The 19,667-nt window shown below is 41.0% G+C and overlaps 1 protein-coding gene across 1 annotated transcript; it reads right to left on the bottom strand.

Annotated features, from left to right (window-relative positions):
• Positions 1-13,405: 13,405 nt before the first annotated feature.
• On the bottom strand, positions 13,406-14,731 carry LOC134213241 (replication factor C subunit 5). Its single transcript, XM_062692029.1, has 3 exons — positions 14,499-14,731; positions 13,759-14,424; positions 13,406-13,695 (listed from the first exon to the last, which is right to left on the bottom strand). Exons 1-3 carry the CDS (start codon positions 14,593-14,595, stop codon positions 13,466-13,468), a joined length of 993 nt encoding a protein of 330 aa, XP_062548013.1. The 5' UTR covers positions 14,596-14,731; the 3' UTR covers positions 13,406-13,465.
• Between the last annotated feature and the right edge of the window lie 4,936 nt (positions 14,732-19,667).

Here is a 19,667-nt window from a genome sequence, read left to right as displayed (position 1 = left end):
TATGAGAATAAAATCGTAAATGAACCCAAGTATAATATCAATTCAAATCTTATTCTAAACCAAATCTAAATAAAATAGAATTCAGATTTGAAAAACAATTGATCAACCAACAAAACCGTTCAGTATTAAGTCAGATTCAATATAAATATCTCTGAGGTTCATTTCAATTTAATCCAAATAAATTCAATTCAATCCAAAAATAATTTAGTTCAATGCAAATATATCGCGTTATAAATCGAACTTTAACTACTTAAGGATATACTTTGTAGAATCCAAAATGTTCGCTTGTTATTTCTACCTCACCTTTCTGAGTGTGCCACAGTAAATAGTGTAGTTTATAATTACCTTCATTGTCAAAGATTTTTTTTTATATAAAGCACACTGCCTCGACTGCAGTTTAAATTTGCCTTTTTTTAAAACTCTGCTTTTTTTATCAGAATTTTCTAATCATCGGAGGCTGCCTCGACTACAGCTCTGCCTTATTTATTTACTTTTTGGAACTTCTGATGCTCTGCCTTAACAATCAGAGATCAGTACTTGACGCTGAATACTGCCTCGTCTACAGTCCAGCATATTTTTTATTCTGCTTCAGATATTTCTGATCCGACTAATTGGGAGATGTAGTTCTGCTACCGTCCACGCCATTGTCGTGATTTTGGCCCTTAATTCACCGGATGCCGTCACGAACCGTATTCATGCGTCTTGAAAAACAGGGAGCTTCTTGATTTGCCACGGTCACCAAGCTTCCACCCTTCACTTATTTTTTCAGGCCGTTTTAGTGGAAGGGAAAGATCCATTCTTCTGGTATTTCTTGAATAATTTCTCGCATATTGATGCTCTTGATAAATCTGCGAGCTTGATTTTCTTCATAAGATGCGTTCGTCACGCCATCCGTTGTAAGAATGACTTCTTGCCAGTAGTAGTAGTAAAATTCTTCTTTATTGTTTCATTTTCTGTTCTACAATTATTTTTTACATGTACAGTGCTCGGCCGGCTTGGCCCTCCAACTTCAATTTTAAATTTTTATGTTTACATTGTTATTTAAGTGTTAATATGATATATCATGACGGCCTTTAGGAGGCGCTGGTGTGTTTTTTAAATTTGATAACCTAACTACTATGTACACTAATATTTACAATAAGAAATTTGATAACCTAGATTGGAACTAGCGCCCTAATTGGAGCCTGATCCGAATGCAAGCAACGGACCCTAAACTTTTCTTTACACTCACCAAAGCGTTCATGTAAGGTTTTTATTCCGGCCAGACGGTGGACCTCGGATGTTCTTGTCCTGGGAGGGGTGTTGAGGATCATCCTCAGGAATTTGTTTTGGACCCGTTGAAGTTTGAGGTGGTGGGTTTTAGCGCAGCTCTCCCAGACCGGCATGCCATATTCGATCACAGGGAGGATGATTTGCTTGTAGACAGCAAGCTTATTTTTCAGGGACAATGACGACCGGCGGTTGATCAAAGGATACAGTAGTTTCAACAAGACGTTACACTTTGTCACCGTTTTGTCAACCTGTTGCCTGAAAATAAGCTTGCTGTCGAGGGTCAAGCCAAGGTAGCCGGCCTCATTGGCCCATTCCACGGTCGTGCCATTGAGGATGATTTTACAGTCCCCAGGCGGAACAAGTTTAGGGGATTTGGAGTGGGGGAAAATGATGACCTGGGTCTTCGCCGCGTTGATACAGATCTTCCAGCTGGTGAGGTACTCTGTCAGGGCATCCAGGCCTCGTTGGAGTTTTGCCACTAGCGCTCTGATCACTCTACCGTTGTAGACGATGGATGTGTCATCTGCGAACAGAGACAGAATGCCGCCTTCTGGAGGTTCTGGCATGTCGGAGGTGAACAGATTGAAAAGCAGGGGCCCGAGGATACTGCCCTGGGGAACGCCTGCGACGATGTTGTGCGCATTGGAACTCGCTCCGCTGATTGAGACCCGGAATGTCCTTGCCGACAGGTAATTGTTGATGATTTTCACCAGGTAGCTGGGAAGATTGTAGCGTTGTAGTTTGTACACCAGGCCATCATGCCATACATTGTCAAATGCCTTCTCGACATCGAGTAAGGCCATGGCGGATGTTTTCGAGACAAACTTGTTCCGTCTGAGGACGTTGGTAACTCGGGTCAGTTGGTGTACAGTTGAGCGACCGCGTCGGAAACCAAACTGTTCCTCGAGCAAGATGTTGAGATTTTCGGCAGACCCAAGTAACCGATGATGAATAGCTTTTTCGAATAGCTTGGATAACCCTGAGAGAAGGCTGATGGGTCGATAACTTTGGGGAGGAAGGATCCTTCCCAGGCTTCCGGATGGGGATGACTTTCGCTGACTTCCAGGACGATGGGAAGTAGCTAAGCCGGAGACACTGATTAAAGATCAGCGAGAGGTGCTTAAAGAACGGAGCACTCATGTGTTTGAGCTCGAGATTCAGGATGCTGTCGAAGCCTGGGGCCTTCATGTTCTTCGACGATTTGATATAGGCCGTCAATTCGTCAGCTGAGATCTCCAACTCCTCCGAGAAGTCGTTGGGAATCAAATGGATGTTGTTAGCATGCTCGTTGACGGCTGCTTCGTGTGGACTGACGATGTTCTGCCCAAGATTGTGTGAGCTGACGAAGTGACGACCTATTTCAGCGACCTTCTCTGCAGGAGTTATCAAGCGATCCTTAGAGCCATTATTGTCTAGTGGGATCAAAGGTGGAATGGGCCGAGGCTTGGATTTTAGAATTTTGGTCATTTTCCAGAACGGCTTAGCATAATCTGGGAGAGTGCGGATCTTATTCGAGAAGTCGTTATTTTTGAGGTCCACCATTCTGGCCTTGATAATTTTGTGATTCGATTGCAGCGTGTTTAAGCTCAGGCAGTCCAGTACGCTGAAACTGCCTGCGAGTGACATTCCGCAATCGAATCAAATCTTTGGTGAGTGTATCGATGTTTAAGGAGTTGCTTACCTGCCGAGCCGTCGGTACGTGTTGCTCTCGGGCCGCCGTGATCGCCTCCTCGATAGCGCACAGCTGGCGGTCGATACTTTCTGGCGTCTCCGGACGCACCTCGTAGTCGACGGTGTTATCGACGCACTGCTGGAAACGCTGCCAGTTCACTCGGTGGTAGTTCCGCCGTAACTGCTGGTGCCGATTGACCGAGGAGCCCAGTTCCACCACCACCGGATAGTGATCCGAACTGAGCTCCTGGTATACAACCGGCTGCGAGACGTGGTCACTCAGGTTTGTTACGTAGAGGTCGAGCGTTGCGTGTGCACCGGACCGACTCAGCCGAGTGGGGGAATCCGGGCTCAGGATCGTGTAGTGGCCTTCCTCCATGTCGTTGCTCCAGATGGAGCCGTTTCGATTGCCGCGACTGTTGCCCCAGGCTTGATGTTTGGCATTCAAGTCGCCGGCAATGATATACTGGCCTTGCCTCCGCGTCAGCTTGACGATGTCCCTCCGAAGGGCAGCCGATGATCCATCGCCGGCTTTGGCTTGCGTTGGACAGTACGCCGCGATGAGCGCGATTGTGCCGACCGAAGTGGTGATTTCGACACCGATGGCCTCGATGAGACTGAGCTGGAAGCTTGGAAGCAGACGACAGTTGATGTTGTAGCGAAGAGCGATGGTCACACCACCTCCCTGGTCGGCCGGTCGAGTCGCACGATGCGGAAGTCCGGGATGTTGATGTTCACCTCCGGTTTTAGGTGCGTTTCGGTGATGAACGCCACGTCTATTTCCTTCTCCTCAAGGAAATCCTTCAGCTCGATTGTTTTGCTCTTTAGCGAGCAAGCGTTCCAGTTGACCAGGCCCACCCTAGCAGCCATTTTCAATGATGAACATGCCAAGTGTGAAGACCTGGTCGAATCGGGTTTTGCAGCCGCGCAGTCGAGTGGTGAGCTGCGCGAAGATCGGCATCAGTTGCTCCGGAGTGTACAGCGGGGCAGATTCTTCCGGTGGGACGGCTTCGTTCTCCGACTGCCGACGGAACCCAGGAGGAGGAAGCGGGGGCCATTCGCTGGTGGATGGTGCCGACGATGCTGGAGCTTGGACCGATGCAGCTGCCGCTGCCAGTCGCTTGTGCGGCTGTAGCGGTGGGAGTATTGGAATCACACGACAAGGAGCCGTTATAGCTGGAAAGTTCACCTCGTTGATTACAGGAACACGGTTCTTCTTCGGAATGGTCCTGGTGGAAGCCTTCTTCCGGATTTCCAGGAACTCGGCTCGCTTTGGGCAGCCCTTTGTGGTGGCCCGATGTTTGTCGCCACAGTTGGCGCACTTGGGATCGGCCACCTCCATTTTGTCGCACTCGTCAGTCGGATGGGGTTCGCCACACTTGTTGCAGCGCGGCTTCATGCGGCAGTTCCTGGTGCCGTGCCCGAAATTGAAGCAGTTGGTGCATTGCGTGACATCGCGGTGCACTGGCCGATATCGCTCCCAGTCAACGACGGTGTAATTTATAACGCCAACCAGCTTCAGGTCCTTCCAGGTAGTGGAACCGTGCTCCAGATGGATCAGGTAAAGCTGGTCGCGATATTTCCTCGCCTTGTCGTGACGAGCGATCTTGTGGACGGCTACTGGCTTCAGTCCGCAACTTTCAAGCTCTGCTTGGAGCTCTTCCTCCTTCATGTCGTGAAGTCCTCGCAGCAAAGCCTTGAGCGGCTTCGTGCCGGGGTGGTCATGAGTGTAGTACTCATACTTGTGGACCTCGAGGAACTCCACGACGGATTGATGATGGTCCCTGTTGGCCGGCATCACTTTCACGCCCTCGCTGCAGAGCCGAAAAGTACATTTCAGCCCCTTAGCGATCAGCTGGCGAATTTTTGGGCGTAAATCCGGCGGATCGCCCTTCACAAACACGGGCGGGCACTTCTCCTTCCGCTCCGGTTGCACCTGCGGCAGCTGCGATTGCTGCTTCTTCCTCTTTTTCGGCGGATTGCCGGCGTCATCAAGCGGCAACGGCGAGAACACGTTGCTCTGCAAAAGCTGCTTGGAGGGGTTACCCGCGCCTCCAAGAGCAGTGCGCTTAGGCACTTTTCCAGCGACCGAATCGGCCACCGAGTCTCCCATGACGGGTCCGGGAGAAAATAACGCCAACGCGACAAGCGAAAACGTAAACAGCGAAAGAACGAGAAAAAACACTTCGAAAAATGCGCGAGCAAAAAACACGTCCGTACGTGTTGCTGTCTCGAACTGGAATGATGCGGCGTGCTGTGCTCCTGTTCCAGATGATGACTTCTTGCCCGTTGACACCCGCCTTTTATACTGTTTGGCGTTGGCAACGACGATGTGTTATTTGTTATAATTAACCACGCCTACCAAGATGCAGCGAGCCAAACTTTGTTTTGTTGATCACACCTCTTGTGATGCAAACACCGAAAATATCATAGAGTGGCGAATTAACATATTTTTTATTGTAGGACGAAATTATGTAACAATTTGAATAATGCTGTTTTTATTGATCAAGTCTTATTCTCTACATAAGCCAAAACAAGCTTTCACGCAAAAAAAATATTGCAGTCGAAACTACCATTCCGAGGGTTATTTTAAGAATATGCACCGACGATTTTCAGCAGATAACAAACCCGTTTGATTCTAACATGCGCGCAGTAAAAATCAACTGTGGCCCATGCGGAATGTTGTCACATGAACTGAAACAGTGGTGAATTTCTCTGAAACCATGGTAAAATTTACTGAAATTCCATAGTAGTTTTAAAAACAGAGCGTAGTCTACAAAATAGTAGTTTTTGCCACGGAATTTGTTTCTGTGTTGGCAAGGTTGCGGTATTTTATGGCGCTGATCATTCAAATGTCAAAAGTGTGCCGAGTGTGCCGCACTGAGTGCCACACTTTTGAATCAAAAACTGCAAATGAGTGCTCGGCACATTGTGCTCAGCGTCCCGCCCCTTGCTTGCGTTCTTATTTTACATTCCCGTTTAGATACCTCCGGTGTAAAAGTGGGTCCCTATAAAGGTCCCGGAAATAGCGATAGGGCCTGATGGGGACTCCCGTGGAGGTGCTCTAAAAAATCATTATACGTCGTTCGCTTGAACAGTCCGGTCGTTTCATTCCACACGTGGAACATTATTATCGGAAACGTCTCGATAATTCGGCTCTTGCAAGGCTACAGTATTTCAGAAGTGGGATAAATCCGCGAGTGATTACGATAACATGTCCGACGGAGAAGAGTTTCATGGATTCGAAGACGAAGAGACCGAGCAGCAAGCCCAAACTCGGCGGACGCCATATTGCGATGGCGCGGCAGGCGGCGGCAACGCACGTGATGAACAGGAGATTATTAATTTGATGAGAAGATTACTGCTGGTCCGTAACGTGGGAGTATTACAAGAGGAGCGACGGGAAAGGCACCTTCATCCGGACGAAGTCGGAAAACTAATTCCGATGCTTTCCAGCGGAAGAGACGTTAAAAGATGGTGTGCAAACGTGAACCATTTTAAAGCACTTTATTGTTGGACGGATCAGACAACTTTGCTTTACGCTTCCTGTCGCTTGGAAGGGGCAGCCAAGGAATGGTATCGCAGCGCTCAGACCGGGATCGCAAATTGGATTCAGTTCCAGCAGAAGATACAGACCGTTTTTCCAGACAATGAAAACGAGGCCGAGATCCATCTAGCGTTGTCCAACCTCGTCAAATCGAAGGAGGAAAGCTACGAGCACTTTGTTTTTCGAGTAGAAGCTATGGCAGCGAACGTACAGATGAGTGAAATAGCCAGGGTGACGTACATTGTTAGAGGATTATCGTTGGACCCGATATATGATCAAATTTGCACCAATCGTTTCGAGAACAGTCTCGAGCTGCTCAACCACATCCGTCTTTGTGAAGCCAACAACAGCATTAGACGCAAACGTCAAGCATTGGTGGTCAACAGAGTCATCCAGAAGGTGTCGGATTCGGCGGTGCAGATGGACAGAGTAGACACACAGACCAAACGTAAATGCTTCAACTGTAATCGGATTGGCCATCTATCCGTGGATTGCTCTCAACCACAACGAATGGTGCGTTGCACTAGATGCCAGCGGACGGGACACGAAGATGGTCAATGCAACATGTCATCGAATCAGATACGCATTCCTCGAACACATATTCAACAAGACCCGCAACAACGTCATCCTCAATTCCGACAACGAGACGTGCATTTGGCGGAAACATTACAGCAGGAACCATCGTCTACATTTGAGATGGACGAAGACGGTAGATTCCAGGCGAGTGTAGGAAATCAGTGTAAGGTAGAGCTTCTTCTTGACACCGGCAGTGAGGTGAGTCTCTTAAAGAAAAAATTTCTTCCCAACGGTACAATTTTGCAACAGTTGAGCAATGATAATTCAATGGTAGTAGGACTAAATAATGTACCTGTTTTTGCGGAAGGTGTGTTTAAAACCACCATTATGTGTAAATCAATTAACTATGAGGTGGATTTCTTGGTAGTGCCGAACGGCACAATGAAGATAAACGGATTGGTGGGTCGAAAATTCTTGAAAGATAACAAGATAGGTATGATTGTTTTATGTGGGAAAGTTATAGCAAACAAACCTGATGGCTACGATCATCAATTGATGTCAAGTGTTTATGAACATCTAGTTACCGATTGCGATCTTGTTTTTCATACCACTGACGGCCAACATATTGACATAGGTGATGATAGCTTGACGCTCTCCATGACGAATACCATAACTGAAACATTTCAAGCAGCGTACGTTTCAAGACCACGTCCAACTGTTCCTGTTGTTCGTTATTCATACGGGGTAAAGCTGAAGGAAGATAAAGCTTTTCATGCTACGCCACAGCGGTTGTCAGTCTTCGAACGAAAGGCGCTAGATGAGATGATTCGTGAGCTTCTAGATTCAGGTGTGATTAGGGAAAGTAATTCTCCTTATTCGAGTAAAGTAGTATTGACCAAAAAGAAAAATGGGTCGTATCGTCTCTGTGTTAATTTTCGTGCGTTGAATAAGCTGGTCGAACGTGATCATTACCCAATTCCTATTATTGAGGACCAAATAATAAAATTGGAGAATAAGCGGTACTTTACATCTCTAGATTTGAAAAACGGATTTCATCACGTCGAAATCGAAGAATCATCGCGAAAATATTTTTCATTTGTTGTCGACAGTGGGCAATACGAATACACTCGTATGCCTTTTGGGTATTGTAATGCCCCTGAAATATTCGGCAGGTATATCAACAAAATGCTTGCCGAGTTGATCAAATCAGGAGATGTGATAGTTTTCTATGACGACATACTACTGGCTACAGAAACCATTGAGAGGCATATCTTCGTTCTTAAAAGATTGCTTGAGATTCTATCGGATAATCACGTTCAGTTGAATTTGTCTAAATGTCATTTCCTAAAAACTAAGGTAGAATATCTCGGCTACGATGTGATGCATAACAGTATTCAACCCTCAGACAAGCATGTAGAAGCGATCAAGCAGTTTGCACAGCCGGATTCTGTGCGAGCCGTACAACGTTTCATGGGGATGGTGAGTTATTTTAGGAAGTTTATTCCTAATTTCAATAAAATTGCTTGCCCCTTGTATGATTTGCTCAAAACGAATGAGCCTTTTGTGTTTGGTCCTGCTCAGAAACAGTCTTTCGATACTCTTTGTAATGTACTCGCGTCCAAACCTGTTCTTGGAATATATTCACCAATGGCGGAGACTCAATTACACACAGATGCATCATCTTTCGGGTTTGGTGGAATCCTCATGCAACGAATCAAAGGCGACAAATACTTCCACCCGGTGATGTACTTCAGCAAAAGATCATCAGAGGCAGAAAGAAAGCTACATTCTTTTGAACTAGAAACTCTCGCTATAGTATACAGTCTTAAACGCTTCAGAATGTATTTGTTTGGTCTTCACTTCGAAATTGTAACTGATTGCAGTGCTTTACAGATGACGTTAAATAAGAAAGATTTGAACCCTAAAATTTCAAGGTGGGCCTTGTTTATTGAGCAATTCGATTATGCTGTTGTGCATCGGGCTGGGAACAAAATGCAGCATGTTGATGCATTATCGCGAGTACATGTTCATGCAATAGAAAGTAATCAAGGTGGATTTGGGATAGAGGAAAGTGCTCTGTATGTGAATCAGTTACAAGATAATAATATCCAGAAGATTAAGCAGGCCATTCAGAAGGGAGAAAACAACGGATACAAGTTAATCGATCAGATTGTTTACAAGGTCAAGGGTTCTAAAAATCTTCTCTACGTTCCTCAGGTAATGGAGACTTCTGTAATGTACAAATTTCATAACGAACTAGGACATTTTGGAGTTGATAAGGTGGCCGACATGATAACTCGTAATTTGTATATCCCGAACCTGACAGAGAAACTGAAAAAACATATCAGTGAGTGTAAACGGGCCATAAGAAGCTGTCGATATAATAAACATCATTATACCTACGTCGTTCGCTTGAACAGTCCGGTCGTTTCATTCCACACGTGGAACATTATTATCGGAAACCTCTCGATAATTCGGCTCTTGCAAGGCTACAGTACCCCATGATAAATTTCTTTTAGAAAGCTCCAAATGCGCTTAAAGTCATTCACACAATTTTGTGTTTCGTTCACAAAAAACGGGCCTAACCTGGAACAACACATATGTATTATGAGTAACTGCCATGTTACTCATTTTAGTGTAATTGACGATTAACGATTTCCGATGAGTTCATTTCACACAGTGAGAGAGCGGTCGGAAAACGGACCTAACCTCAATTATATTTTTTCATTTAAATTGAAAATTATCCCAACATGTTTATACTGTTTCAGAGGAGTCGTTGCGATGCGTGCCGGACGCAACCGCCATCATGGCGATTAAAATGGACTTGACAGTTCGAAGCAAAGTTTCTTACACATATTAAAAGAATAAAAGGCATTACACAGCGACTGTGCATGTCTTACACATAATTTTCACACAGATTGCTATTCTCTCGTGTCATGGTCGTCATGTGTGAAAATTATTCATGCGATGTGTAATTTACTTTAAACGTGTAATCGACGGTATAAAGTTTGGGAAAGTACCTTGTACTCTCCCAAATATAGGCTGACCAGATCATTTCGGTGCAAAAACGGGACAAACGCACTTGCAAAACGGGACATGTAAAAAAACATGTGACAAAATTCAAAAGTTGTAGAAATTGGAAAATTTATGGGCTTAATTTCCATTTTCCGTGTAAAATTTGAGAAAATTTTTAGAGTGAATCATTCACCACTATAACCTTCTATTGTATTAAGTTAGTTGTAGAAAAATACTATACAAATATTTCACTCTTAAAAGAGGTTCGGGCAAAAAAACGGAAGAACAAAAAATTACGCATTTCTTTCATTTAAAAAAATGGAATTTTGAAATTTTATTTCAATCCACTCTTAAACATGCATTAAGGATTTTATTACTGACCAGTATCAAAAACTTTTACAATTCTGAACAATTGAAACTAACATACAATAGTCAAAGTACCCTGCCTAAAGCCGGTCTGGGCATTAGAGAGATAAGAAAAAATAATTTTAAAAAAATGTCAAGGGCAAAGCGAAAAGAGCAATAGTGATTATTGATTTCCTGTACCAAAACCGTTTTCCATGAATATAAGTGAGGTTCAATATGCGGATAAGAATAAAAAGAATAGAAATAAGGAAAGAACATTGTAATTTTGAGTATTTCCATGAATATTGTTGGCGCATGTAAAAAAATGTCAAATCTTATCAATTCCTTTTTAATCGAAATAGATTTAAATGTCGCTAAAAGTAGCCTCACACCTCGGGAATCTTGCCCATTGATTTTGATCCCATGTGCCTTTAAAAAGGCGGGACTCATGCAATTTCGTCGCAAAAAGTAAAGCAAATCCTTGATAATTTTTAGGCTGGTTTACAGCTCGAACTCTCGGAGATTTCGCCCGTATTATATTTTAAATCGGGCCAAAATTCTAATTTTCTACAATGGGGTCCCATAAATCCCGCCCACATATATGGAAGCGAAATTTGTAGCCAAGCTCCTGATCTGTTTCACAAATTACGTAACGCTTTTTGGGGGAGGGGAGAGGTCCAGCTTGCGTTATACTTTGTTACACTAAAAGGTGGGGGAGGGGGTGGGTACTACTAAATGTTACGCATAACGCGAATAAAAATTTATTTGCATGTCTTTTTTTTAATCACTGATTGAAGTAACTGCTGTTTATCGTTATCGTATATTAGTCATTATCGAAATCAAGCATTCTGACATAGCGGGACTGATATGCGTAAAATACCAAGCGAAAATTGTATTTCTCGACACCACAGTTCCGCAAAACTGTGTAAATGGTTATGATATCAAATTCAAAAAGTTATGATTCTATTTTTGTTTCTACTAGCTGCATTCTTGATATCCTTGATTTTTGATCATGTGCCGTCCCTATTCTAAAGGTGTTTAAAAAATACCAAAACCCAAATGCTTTAGAGAAGGAAAAAAATCTGGCTTTAAAATTTTCACAGTTACGCGTTACATGGGGGAGGGAGGGGGTACCAAAAATGTTACTTTTTGTTACAAGGGGGAGGGAGGGGGTCAAAAACCCGGATTTTTGCGTTACGTAATTTGTGAACAGACCCAAACTAGCATTAAAATACGTGAGGACCGAAATCCGACAAAATTTCCCCTCACATTTTTTTTTAGTTTTGTCGTTTTTTTACAGTGGATGATTTTGAGATATTCAGAATTATGCAGAAAGACTTTGAATGATTTTTAATGATTCGAAAAGAATCAAACGATTGAAAAATATGTGGTAAAGCAGATTTGAGAAACACCTACTTCGCAAAATTAAAAAAATCGAAAATGAACTTAATCTGGAAATTAGAATGTTGGTTCCTGATTTTCAGAATATACTTGCCTATCAAGTTACCGGTTCCGTTCAATCCACTGATGAAATTGGCCAAATTTTAATGCCTTCGGAATAAGTAGAAAAAAGTAAGGGAGACTGGGTAGACTTGATCCCCTTTTCTGATTTCCGATGTATCACAGCCAAAAATAAATAAACATACGCGATTTCCACACAGACTCTCTAAGAAATATAGTATTTAACTTTACTGATGTATGACAGTCCTAAAATTATTGTTGTTATTGATACACAATCGATTTTTTAGAGTGCTGTCAAAACTCTACTATTAAAATATTCGGGGGAAATTGATCCCTCTCCAAGAACTTGCTTTGATAAAATTAGAAAGGTGGCCTCAGATTTTTTAAATATTTTTCCTTCAAAATACGTGGAATTTTTGAATTGCTGTGCGTATACATGAACGATTTTTGTTATTGAATTCGACAGCACATGCAATTTTAAAATTTGGGGAGACTTGATCCCCTTTCTATGATATCTACGCAATAAATATTTTTTCCTGCCAACACTTCATCAAATCTGTCAAATCTACAAAAAATTAGAACTGAGAACAGATTTATATTTTTTTGAATTTTTTCGCCAAATTTTTGTATGGGTGCCTAATGGGGGATCAAATGTCCCCATATTGAGACAATAACTTCAAATCCAAATATCTTAAAACTTCAATGGAATGTTGACATTTTCATCAGTACAAATCATTAAGCACATTTATGGCTTTGTGCTGTGAAAAACGAAAGCATTTGGTCATTGTTATGAAAAGTTATTCAAATTTTGCGTGGCTAATAAAAAAATCTTTAGGAAGGTCAAAACATACAAATCGCTCTGCGGAATAAATAAAGTTGTCAATCCAAAAAATAACTCACCACATAAAGTTCATTTGTCTAAAGGATCTATACCAAAAAATACGCTAGAACAAAACTACTTCAGTTCTCAATAAAACAGGGGGTGATCAAGTCTCCCCGGAGATCAAGTCTACCCACCTTCCCCTAATTGAAATAAAACTGTATGAAAAAAAAATTCCAGGGAAACACCTGTTGTCATTAAGTGGTAAAAACCTTAAGAAAAGTCGATCCATGTAATATACATAACCGCATAGATAGAATTCTTTTAAAAAGCCGCAAAAATAACATAACATATAACACTTTTTATGGATTTCGGCCACTTCCTTTGTATTTGGTTTTAGATTCCTGCCTAAAATATTGAATTTGTTTGAATAATAGTTTGGAGCTCTTTGGAAGAATCAATGAAAAAGCGGGACAAATTAAGGATTCTTTAAATTACGACGGGACAGCACAATAAGGTCTAAAATACGGGACTGTCCCGTTAAATACGGTACGTATGGTCAGCCTACCCAAATAGTGCACATCTTAAATTTTCTTGAGAAATGTCTCGCGTCATGTTTTAATATTTTACGGCGGGCTAGACACGTTGCTTGTGAAAATTTTGTTGCTTGTTGTGTTTTGTTGCTTGTAAAAAGACAGAACTTTCATCTAACTCTTACAGTATTCTTTCCCTTCCATTCCTAAGAAATATCGTAGAACTTTCTATACAAAAGACCATTTATTCCTACTTCCTAATAATACCGTTCATCGCCACCTACCTTAAGTCTCCACAATCACTTGATCCCGTGCGATCTGAAACGCCGCAATCAGCGATGCCATCTGAGGCTTCTCCACGCACCCGGCGGCCAACCGTTCCTCAATCGCTGCCATCTTGATCAACAGCTGGCACATCACCCGCGGTGGCAGTTCCATCCGGTGCACATACAGATGTATCTCCGTCAGAATATCCTCCAACGCAAGACCCTTGTTGGTTTTGAGTTCTTGAATTTCTGAAAACATTCTAAAATCAATTACGAAGTTCTTCCGAGCAGCACCATCAGCGGAGGACTTACTCTCAAAAGTTTCTTTGAAGCTTTCTACGTTCAGCAACCAGTTGACGATGTTCGTGATGTCGATCTTCAGCGGATGGCCCACGCACGTATAAACATTGTCCTCCGTCACATCTTTGTACGCCATCCAGGTGCTCTGCAGCACATTGAGCACCTTCCGCATGTCCCCGCCGGCCAGCGTCATTAGCGCCTTCTTTCCGTCGTCGGAAACTTTGATGTCTTCCGCTTCAATCACGTGCTCCAGCCGCGGCAGAATCTGATCCGGCGACAGTGGCGCAAAGCGGAACCGCGTACAACGAGACTGCAGCGCCGGAATAATTTTGCTCAGATAGTTGCAGATGATGCAGAACCGCACATTGTCCGTGTACTTCTCGATGATACGCCTCAGCGCGTTCTGGGCATCGTTGGTCATGGCGTCCGCTTCATCCAGGATGATCAGCTTGTAGCCACCGCTGAAAATCGTCCGGGTTGAGGCGAAGTTCAGGATCTGGTTGCGCACGATGTTGATACCGCGGTCATCCGACGCGTTCAACTCCAGCACCATCTGGTTGAAGGACTGCGGTTTGTAGAGCTGACGGGCGCAGGCCAAGATTGTGCTGGTTTTGCCCGTTCCCGGTGGGCCGTAGAACAGCAGATGCGGAAGCTGTTCCTCCTGGATGAATTTGCTGACTGACAGGATAAGCGGGAGTGGAACCGATTAGGATTTTAGAATCGGCGAAATGCTTAAGGAGCATGGGACTTACTTGTGGAGATAATTTCTTCGTGGGAAATCAAGTCACCGAGCGTGGCCGGCCGGTACTTTTCTACCCAAGGTAGATTCGATTTTGCATCCTTTAGCATTTTTACGAGAGTTTTTTTTAGCACAAACACTGGCAATTCGTATAAAAATAAAATAATATTAATAAATTAAGCGAGACGCAGCTGCAGAAGGCGAACAACTCGAAGTTTTGTTTTTGTTTCCGGATTTAGTGTTTTGCGCCAAACGACGTGTCAATTGACAAACAAATGAATTTTTCACATTACATAGGGCTGTTCAAATATTACGTAACGCGATAGGTCTTTTCACGAGACGTTTAAAATCAGCTGATTTTTACCGTCAATAGGCCTTTTCATGTGACACTGCCGAGACTGCACTTGTTTACAACCGCTGAACAGGCCTGCAAGTCCGAAACTGTCACTTTCATAGAAGAACTGTCAATTGACGATAAAATCAGCTGTTTTTAAACGTCTCGTGAAAAGGCCCATTGGTACCTTCTCTGAAAATTACAGCTTCGGGTTTGCGGGCCTGTTCAGCGTGTTGAGCAGTAAATAAGAAAGGAAATTAAAGAACGCAGTTAGCAGTTAGTACAAGCGTCTTTATTACTAATAGCCTATTCAGATTGGGCTATTTATGACTTTGTTAAGTGAGAGGGTATCCAATTATTACGAGGTGTTCAGACTGCAGCAAGATAATATATCTTGACGTTTCCATGTTTCCTCATTTGCACGCTAATACAGGGTTGAATTCAAGGAGAGTTTTAAAATTTAATTTGCGAAATCAAGCATTTGTGTGGCGACAATCGAACATTTTTTTCTGAACAAAGTTTCTACGAAAAAAAAATATGAAAAGGGATTTTCGAAGAATATTTGAAGCTCTCATTAAGGATAATGAGCGAAGCTACATTCATTAGTTGGGTGCGCCGTTCTTCGGGGAATCAGACTATTCCTCAATTTATTTTTAAGTTTAAAAAGTATTTTGATTCTGTACTATGATCGAACGGAGCTTTCATAGAAAAATTTAGATACTTTTGGGAATTCTCACAAATAAATAAAAAAAGGACCAATTTTCAAGAAATATTATCGAACTATAATGTATTTCCACCAGTATCTCCATGTATGAAGGGCAACTCAGCAATTTATTTTTTTTTCAAAAATGGAAACTGAACCATTGCGTTCTACTCGACAATAAATGATACAGCTTCTAACAAAATCGAATCGTGTGAATGTGATATAATTTAAACTGGATTTTGGATGAATTAATGCATTACCAATCCATGTTTTATTTAAGGTTATTCTACTTTATATACATCCCATTCAAATCGTACAGTTATCCCACGTGAAAAATGTTGAAATCCAAAGTATATTAAGCCATTCAAGGAGCAGAATTGAAACAATTTATGAAATCATGTTTAATAACATAACATTAATAACATTGTTTATTCATCAAATATATTCATTTTACAACCATTCCTACGTTTTAAATTGTCTTCCGCATTGGCCCTTCAACTTTGAAAATTTATTCGATTTGTTCTATTAAATCTAGGTTTAAGTTAAGTCCTTCATGTTAATTCTAGAGAGCATCTGTTTTTTAAACAATTCATGTTGAATAAGTGGAGAATTAATAATTATCATCATTATTTTTCATCATATAAAATGCTTTCCACAAAACCATCACAATCCGAGTTATTCTTCAGCGCTCAGAAGATTTCCATCTAACATGCATTCGACCCTGCTGCGACAGAAAGAGCATGACTGTCAACTACGAAACGAAATGAAAACAGAGAGAATTTTCTCTCTGGCAAAGAGAGCGTGACGCTTGTCAGTTTTGTTTTGTTGAATTTCTCCCTGCATCCCAGTTAGAACGAAAGCTCTCTCGTAATAGACGAATCCAAGTAAAAATAAGAAGAAGACACACGACGGTGTTAACTTTGACAGATCCTACAGCACAGCATAGGAAGATCATTTTAAAATGCTTATAATAAATTCTAGACAAAATGTAATTAAAATCTGATTGAAGTATGATACGGAAAAAGTTCCGAACTGTATGATAGATACATTTTCGGAAAATATTCAAAAAATTGAGATAAGCTTCCGAATATGTAATTCAGGACTTTTTCCGTATCCTACATCAATCAGTTTTTAATTAAAATTTGTCTAGAATTTATTATAAGCATTTTAAAATGATCTTCCTATGCTGTGCTGTAGGATCTGTCAAAGTTAACACCGTCGTGTGTCTTCTTCTTATTTTTACTTGGATTCGTCTATAATTGTTCGTAATAAATTCTTCATGACTCTTTTTAGCGGGTATCTTTTGACAGCGCAAAATGTATGGAATATTACGTAAATAATGACATCATAAAGCGTATTTACCCTGAAACGCCAATTATTATGTCATTAATGGCGTAATCTGAATAGGCTATAAAAGGTATTATACTGAACTGAGTGAAAAAATAACAATCGCTGATATGTTTACAACCGCTGCCCGAATAAAAAATACATTAGAATAACAGAACAATTTATTGTAACACTACTATTAATAACATTGAATTGGCGATAGATTATATTGTAAATGGAACCATAGAAATACATTTGAATGCATTGTTATGAACCATTTATTCAAATGTAAATGAAGTTTTCGCAATAGAATGTACGGGTTGTTAAGTATCGTAACTATACAAAATCTGAGTTTTTTCCATACATTTTTTTTCGTCACACAATAGAGTGTATGGTTAATATATTGTTGAAATATCCGAACAAATCTGTTCAAAATACAATGGATTGTATTGTATTTGTATAGTAAAACAATATATTTTTTTTTTTTAACTAATTTTATTTGCTAATTATCTAATACATGCATTCATCTCTTAGACTAGGTGTTCCGTGTTTTCTTAACACTATCATCCTTATTTGCTATGTTACGCTTTTAGTTATTATTAATACATTTCAATTGCCTCTGGCAGTTAGAATTTTTTCCTCTGGTTGAATTGAACCATGTAGGAATTACAATGTTTTCAACTTAAACTAAACTTAACCTATTTTATACTAAGGGTACAAGGAGTTAATCGTTGCAATAGAAGATTGCAACGATTTTTGTCTAAAATTGGAAATAATTTTGTTGGACATTTGTTGCAATGTCTCAATATTAGAAATTCTATGAAGTTCATTGGTACTATACCACGGAGGCAACTTCAGAATCATTTTCAGAATTTTATTTTGAATCCTCTGAAGTGCCTTCTTTCTGGTATTGCAGCAACTAGTCCATATTGGCACAGCATACAACATGGCAGGTCTAAAAATTTGTTTGTAAATCAAAAGTTTGTTCTTAAGACAAAGTTTTGATTTTCTGTTTATAAGTGGATATAGGCACTTAATATATTTGTTACATTTGGCTTGAAGGCCTTCAATGTGATTTTTAAAAGTTAATTTTTGATCTAGCAGAAGTCCTAAATATTTAGCTTCGCTAGACCAATTAATTGGAACCCCATTCATAGTGACAATATGTCTGCTAGAAGGTTTCAAATAAGAAGCTCTCGGCTTATATGGGAAAATTATAAGCTGAGTTTGGGAAGCATTTGGGGAAATTTTCCATTTTTGCAAGTAAGTGGAGAAAATATCCAAACTTTTTTGCAATCTACTACAAATGACACGAAGGCTTCGCCCTTTGGCTGAAAGGCCCGTGTCATCTGCAAACAAAGATTTTTGACACCCTGGTGGTAAATCAGGTAAGTCAGAAGTAAAAATGTTATACAATATGGGCCCCAGTATGCTGCCTTGGGGAACACCAGCTCTAACAGGTAATCTATCAGATTTAGAATTCTGATAGTTTACCTGCAGTGAGCGATCTGATAAATAATTTTGGATCAGTTTAATAGTTGATTGGTTGTTTAATTGGTTGGTTGTTTGCTCATTGTTTGTTGGCTGTTTAATTGTTTGTTGGTTGATTGATTGGTTAATAGGTTGATTGGTAGCTTGAATGGTTGGTTGTTTGATTAGTTAGTTGATTGATTCGTTGGTTATTTGTTTAGTTGGTTGCTGCTTGATTTGTTAGTTGGAATAATGGTTGATTGGTTGGTTTCTTTTTTGTTTATTGATTACTTGATTGGTTGGTAATTTGGTTGATTGGTTGTTTGACTGGTTGATTGATTGGTTGGTCGGCTGGTTAGTTGATTAGTTGTTTTGTTGGTTGCTTGAATGGCTGATTGTTTGGTTGCTTGATTGGTTGCTGGAATGGTTGATTAGTTAATTATTCAGTTGATTGATTGCTTGATTGGTTGGTTGATTGCTTGATTAGTTGGTTGGTTGATTGTTGGTCGGTTGCTTGATGGGTTGATTAGTTGATTTGTTGATTGCTTGATAGGTAGATTAGTTGATTGCTTGATTTGTTAGTTGGTAGAATGATTGATTGATTGGTTGGTTGCTGCTTGATTTGTTAGTTGGTAGAACTGTTGATTGGTTAATAGTTGATTGGTTGCTTGTCGGCTGGTTAGTTGATTAGTTGTTTTGTTATTTGGTTGATTGGTTGGTTATTTGATTGATAGGTTGCTTGACTGGTTCGTTAATTGGTTACTTGATTAGTTGGTCGGCTGGTTAGTTGATTAGTTGTTTTGTTGGTTGCTTGGATGGCTAATTGGTTGGTTGCTTGATTGATCGATTAGTTGGTAGGTTGGTTGATTGGTAGCATGCTTGAATGGATAGTCGTTTGATTGATTAGTAATTTGGTTTATGGGTTGCTGCTTGATTTGTTAGTTTGTAGAATGGTAATTGTTGGTTGGTTGCTTAACTGGTTGATTGGTTGGTTGCTTGATTGTTTAGTCAGCTGGTTAGTTGATTAATTGTTTTGTTGGTTGCTTGGCTGATTGGTTAATAAGTTGATTGGTAGCTTGCTTGAATGGTTGGTTGTTTGATTAGTTAGTTGATTGATTCGTTGGTTATTTGTTTAGTTGGTTGTTGCTTGATTTGTTAGTTGGAATAATGGTTGATTGGTTGGTTTCTTTTTGTTTATTGATTACTTGATTGGTTGGTAATTTGGTTGATTGGTTGCTTGAATGGTTGATTAGTTGGTTGGTTGAATGATTGCTTGGTTGATTGGTAGCTTGCTTGAATGGTGGGTTGCTTGATTGCTTGGTTGATTGGTAGTTTGCTTGAATGGTTGG

Source organism: Armigeres subalbatus, chromosome 1, assembly GCF_024139115.2.
Source record: "Armigeres subalbatus isolate Guangzhou_Male chromosome 1, GZ_Asu_2, whole genome shotgun sequence".
Lineage (NCBI taxonomy): Eukaryota > Metazoa > Arthropoda > Insecta > Diptera > Culicidae > Armigeres > Armigeres subalbatus.
The sequence above is the reverse complement of the archived record's forward strand: the minus strand, read 5'-3'. Positions and strand labels throughout refer to the sequence as shown.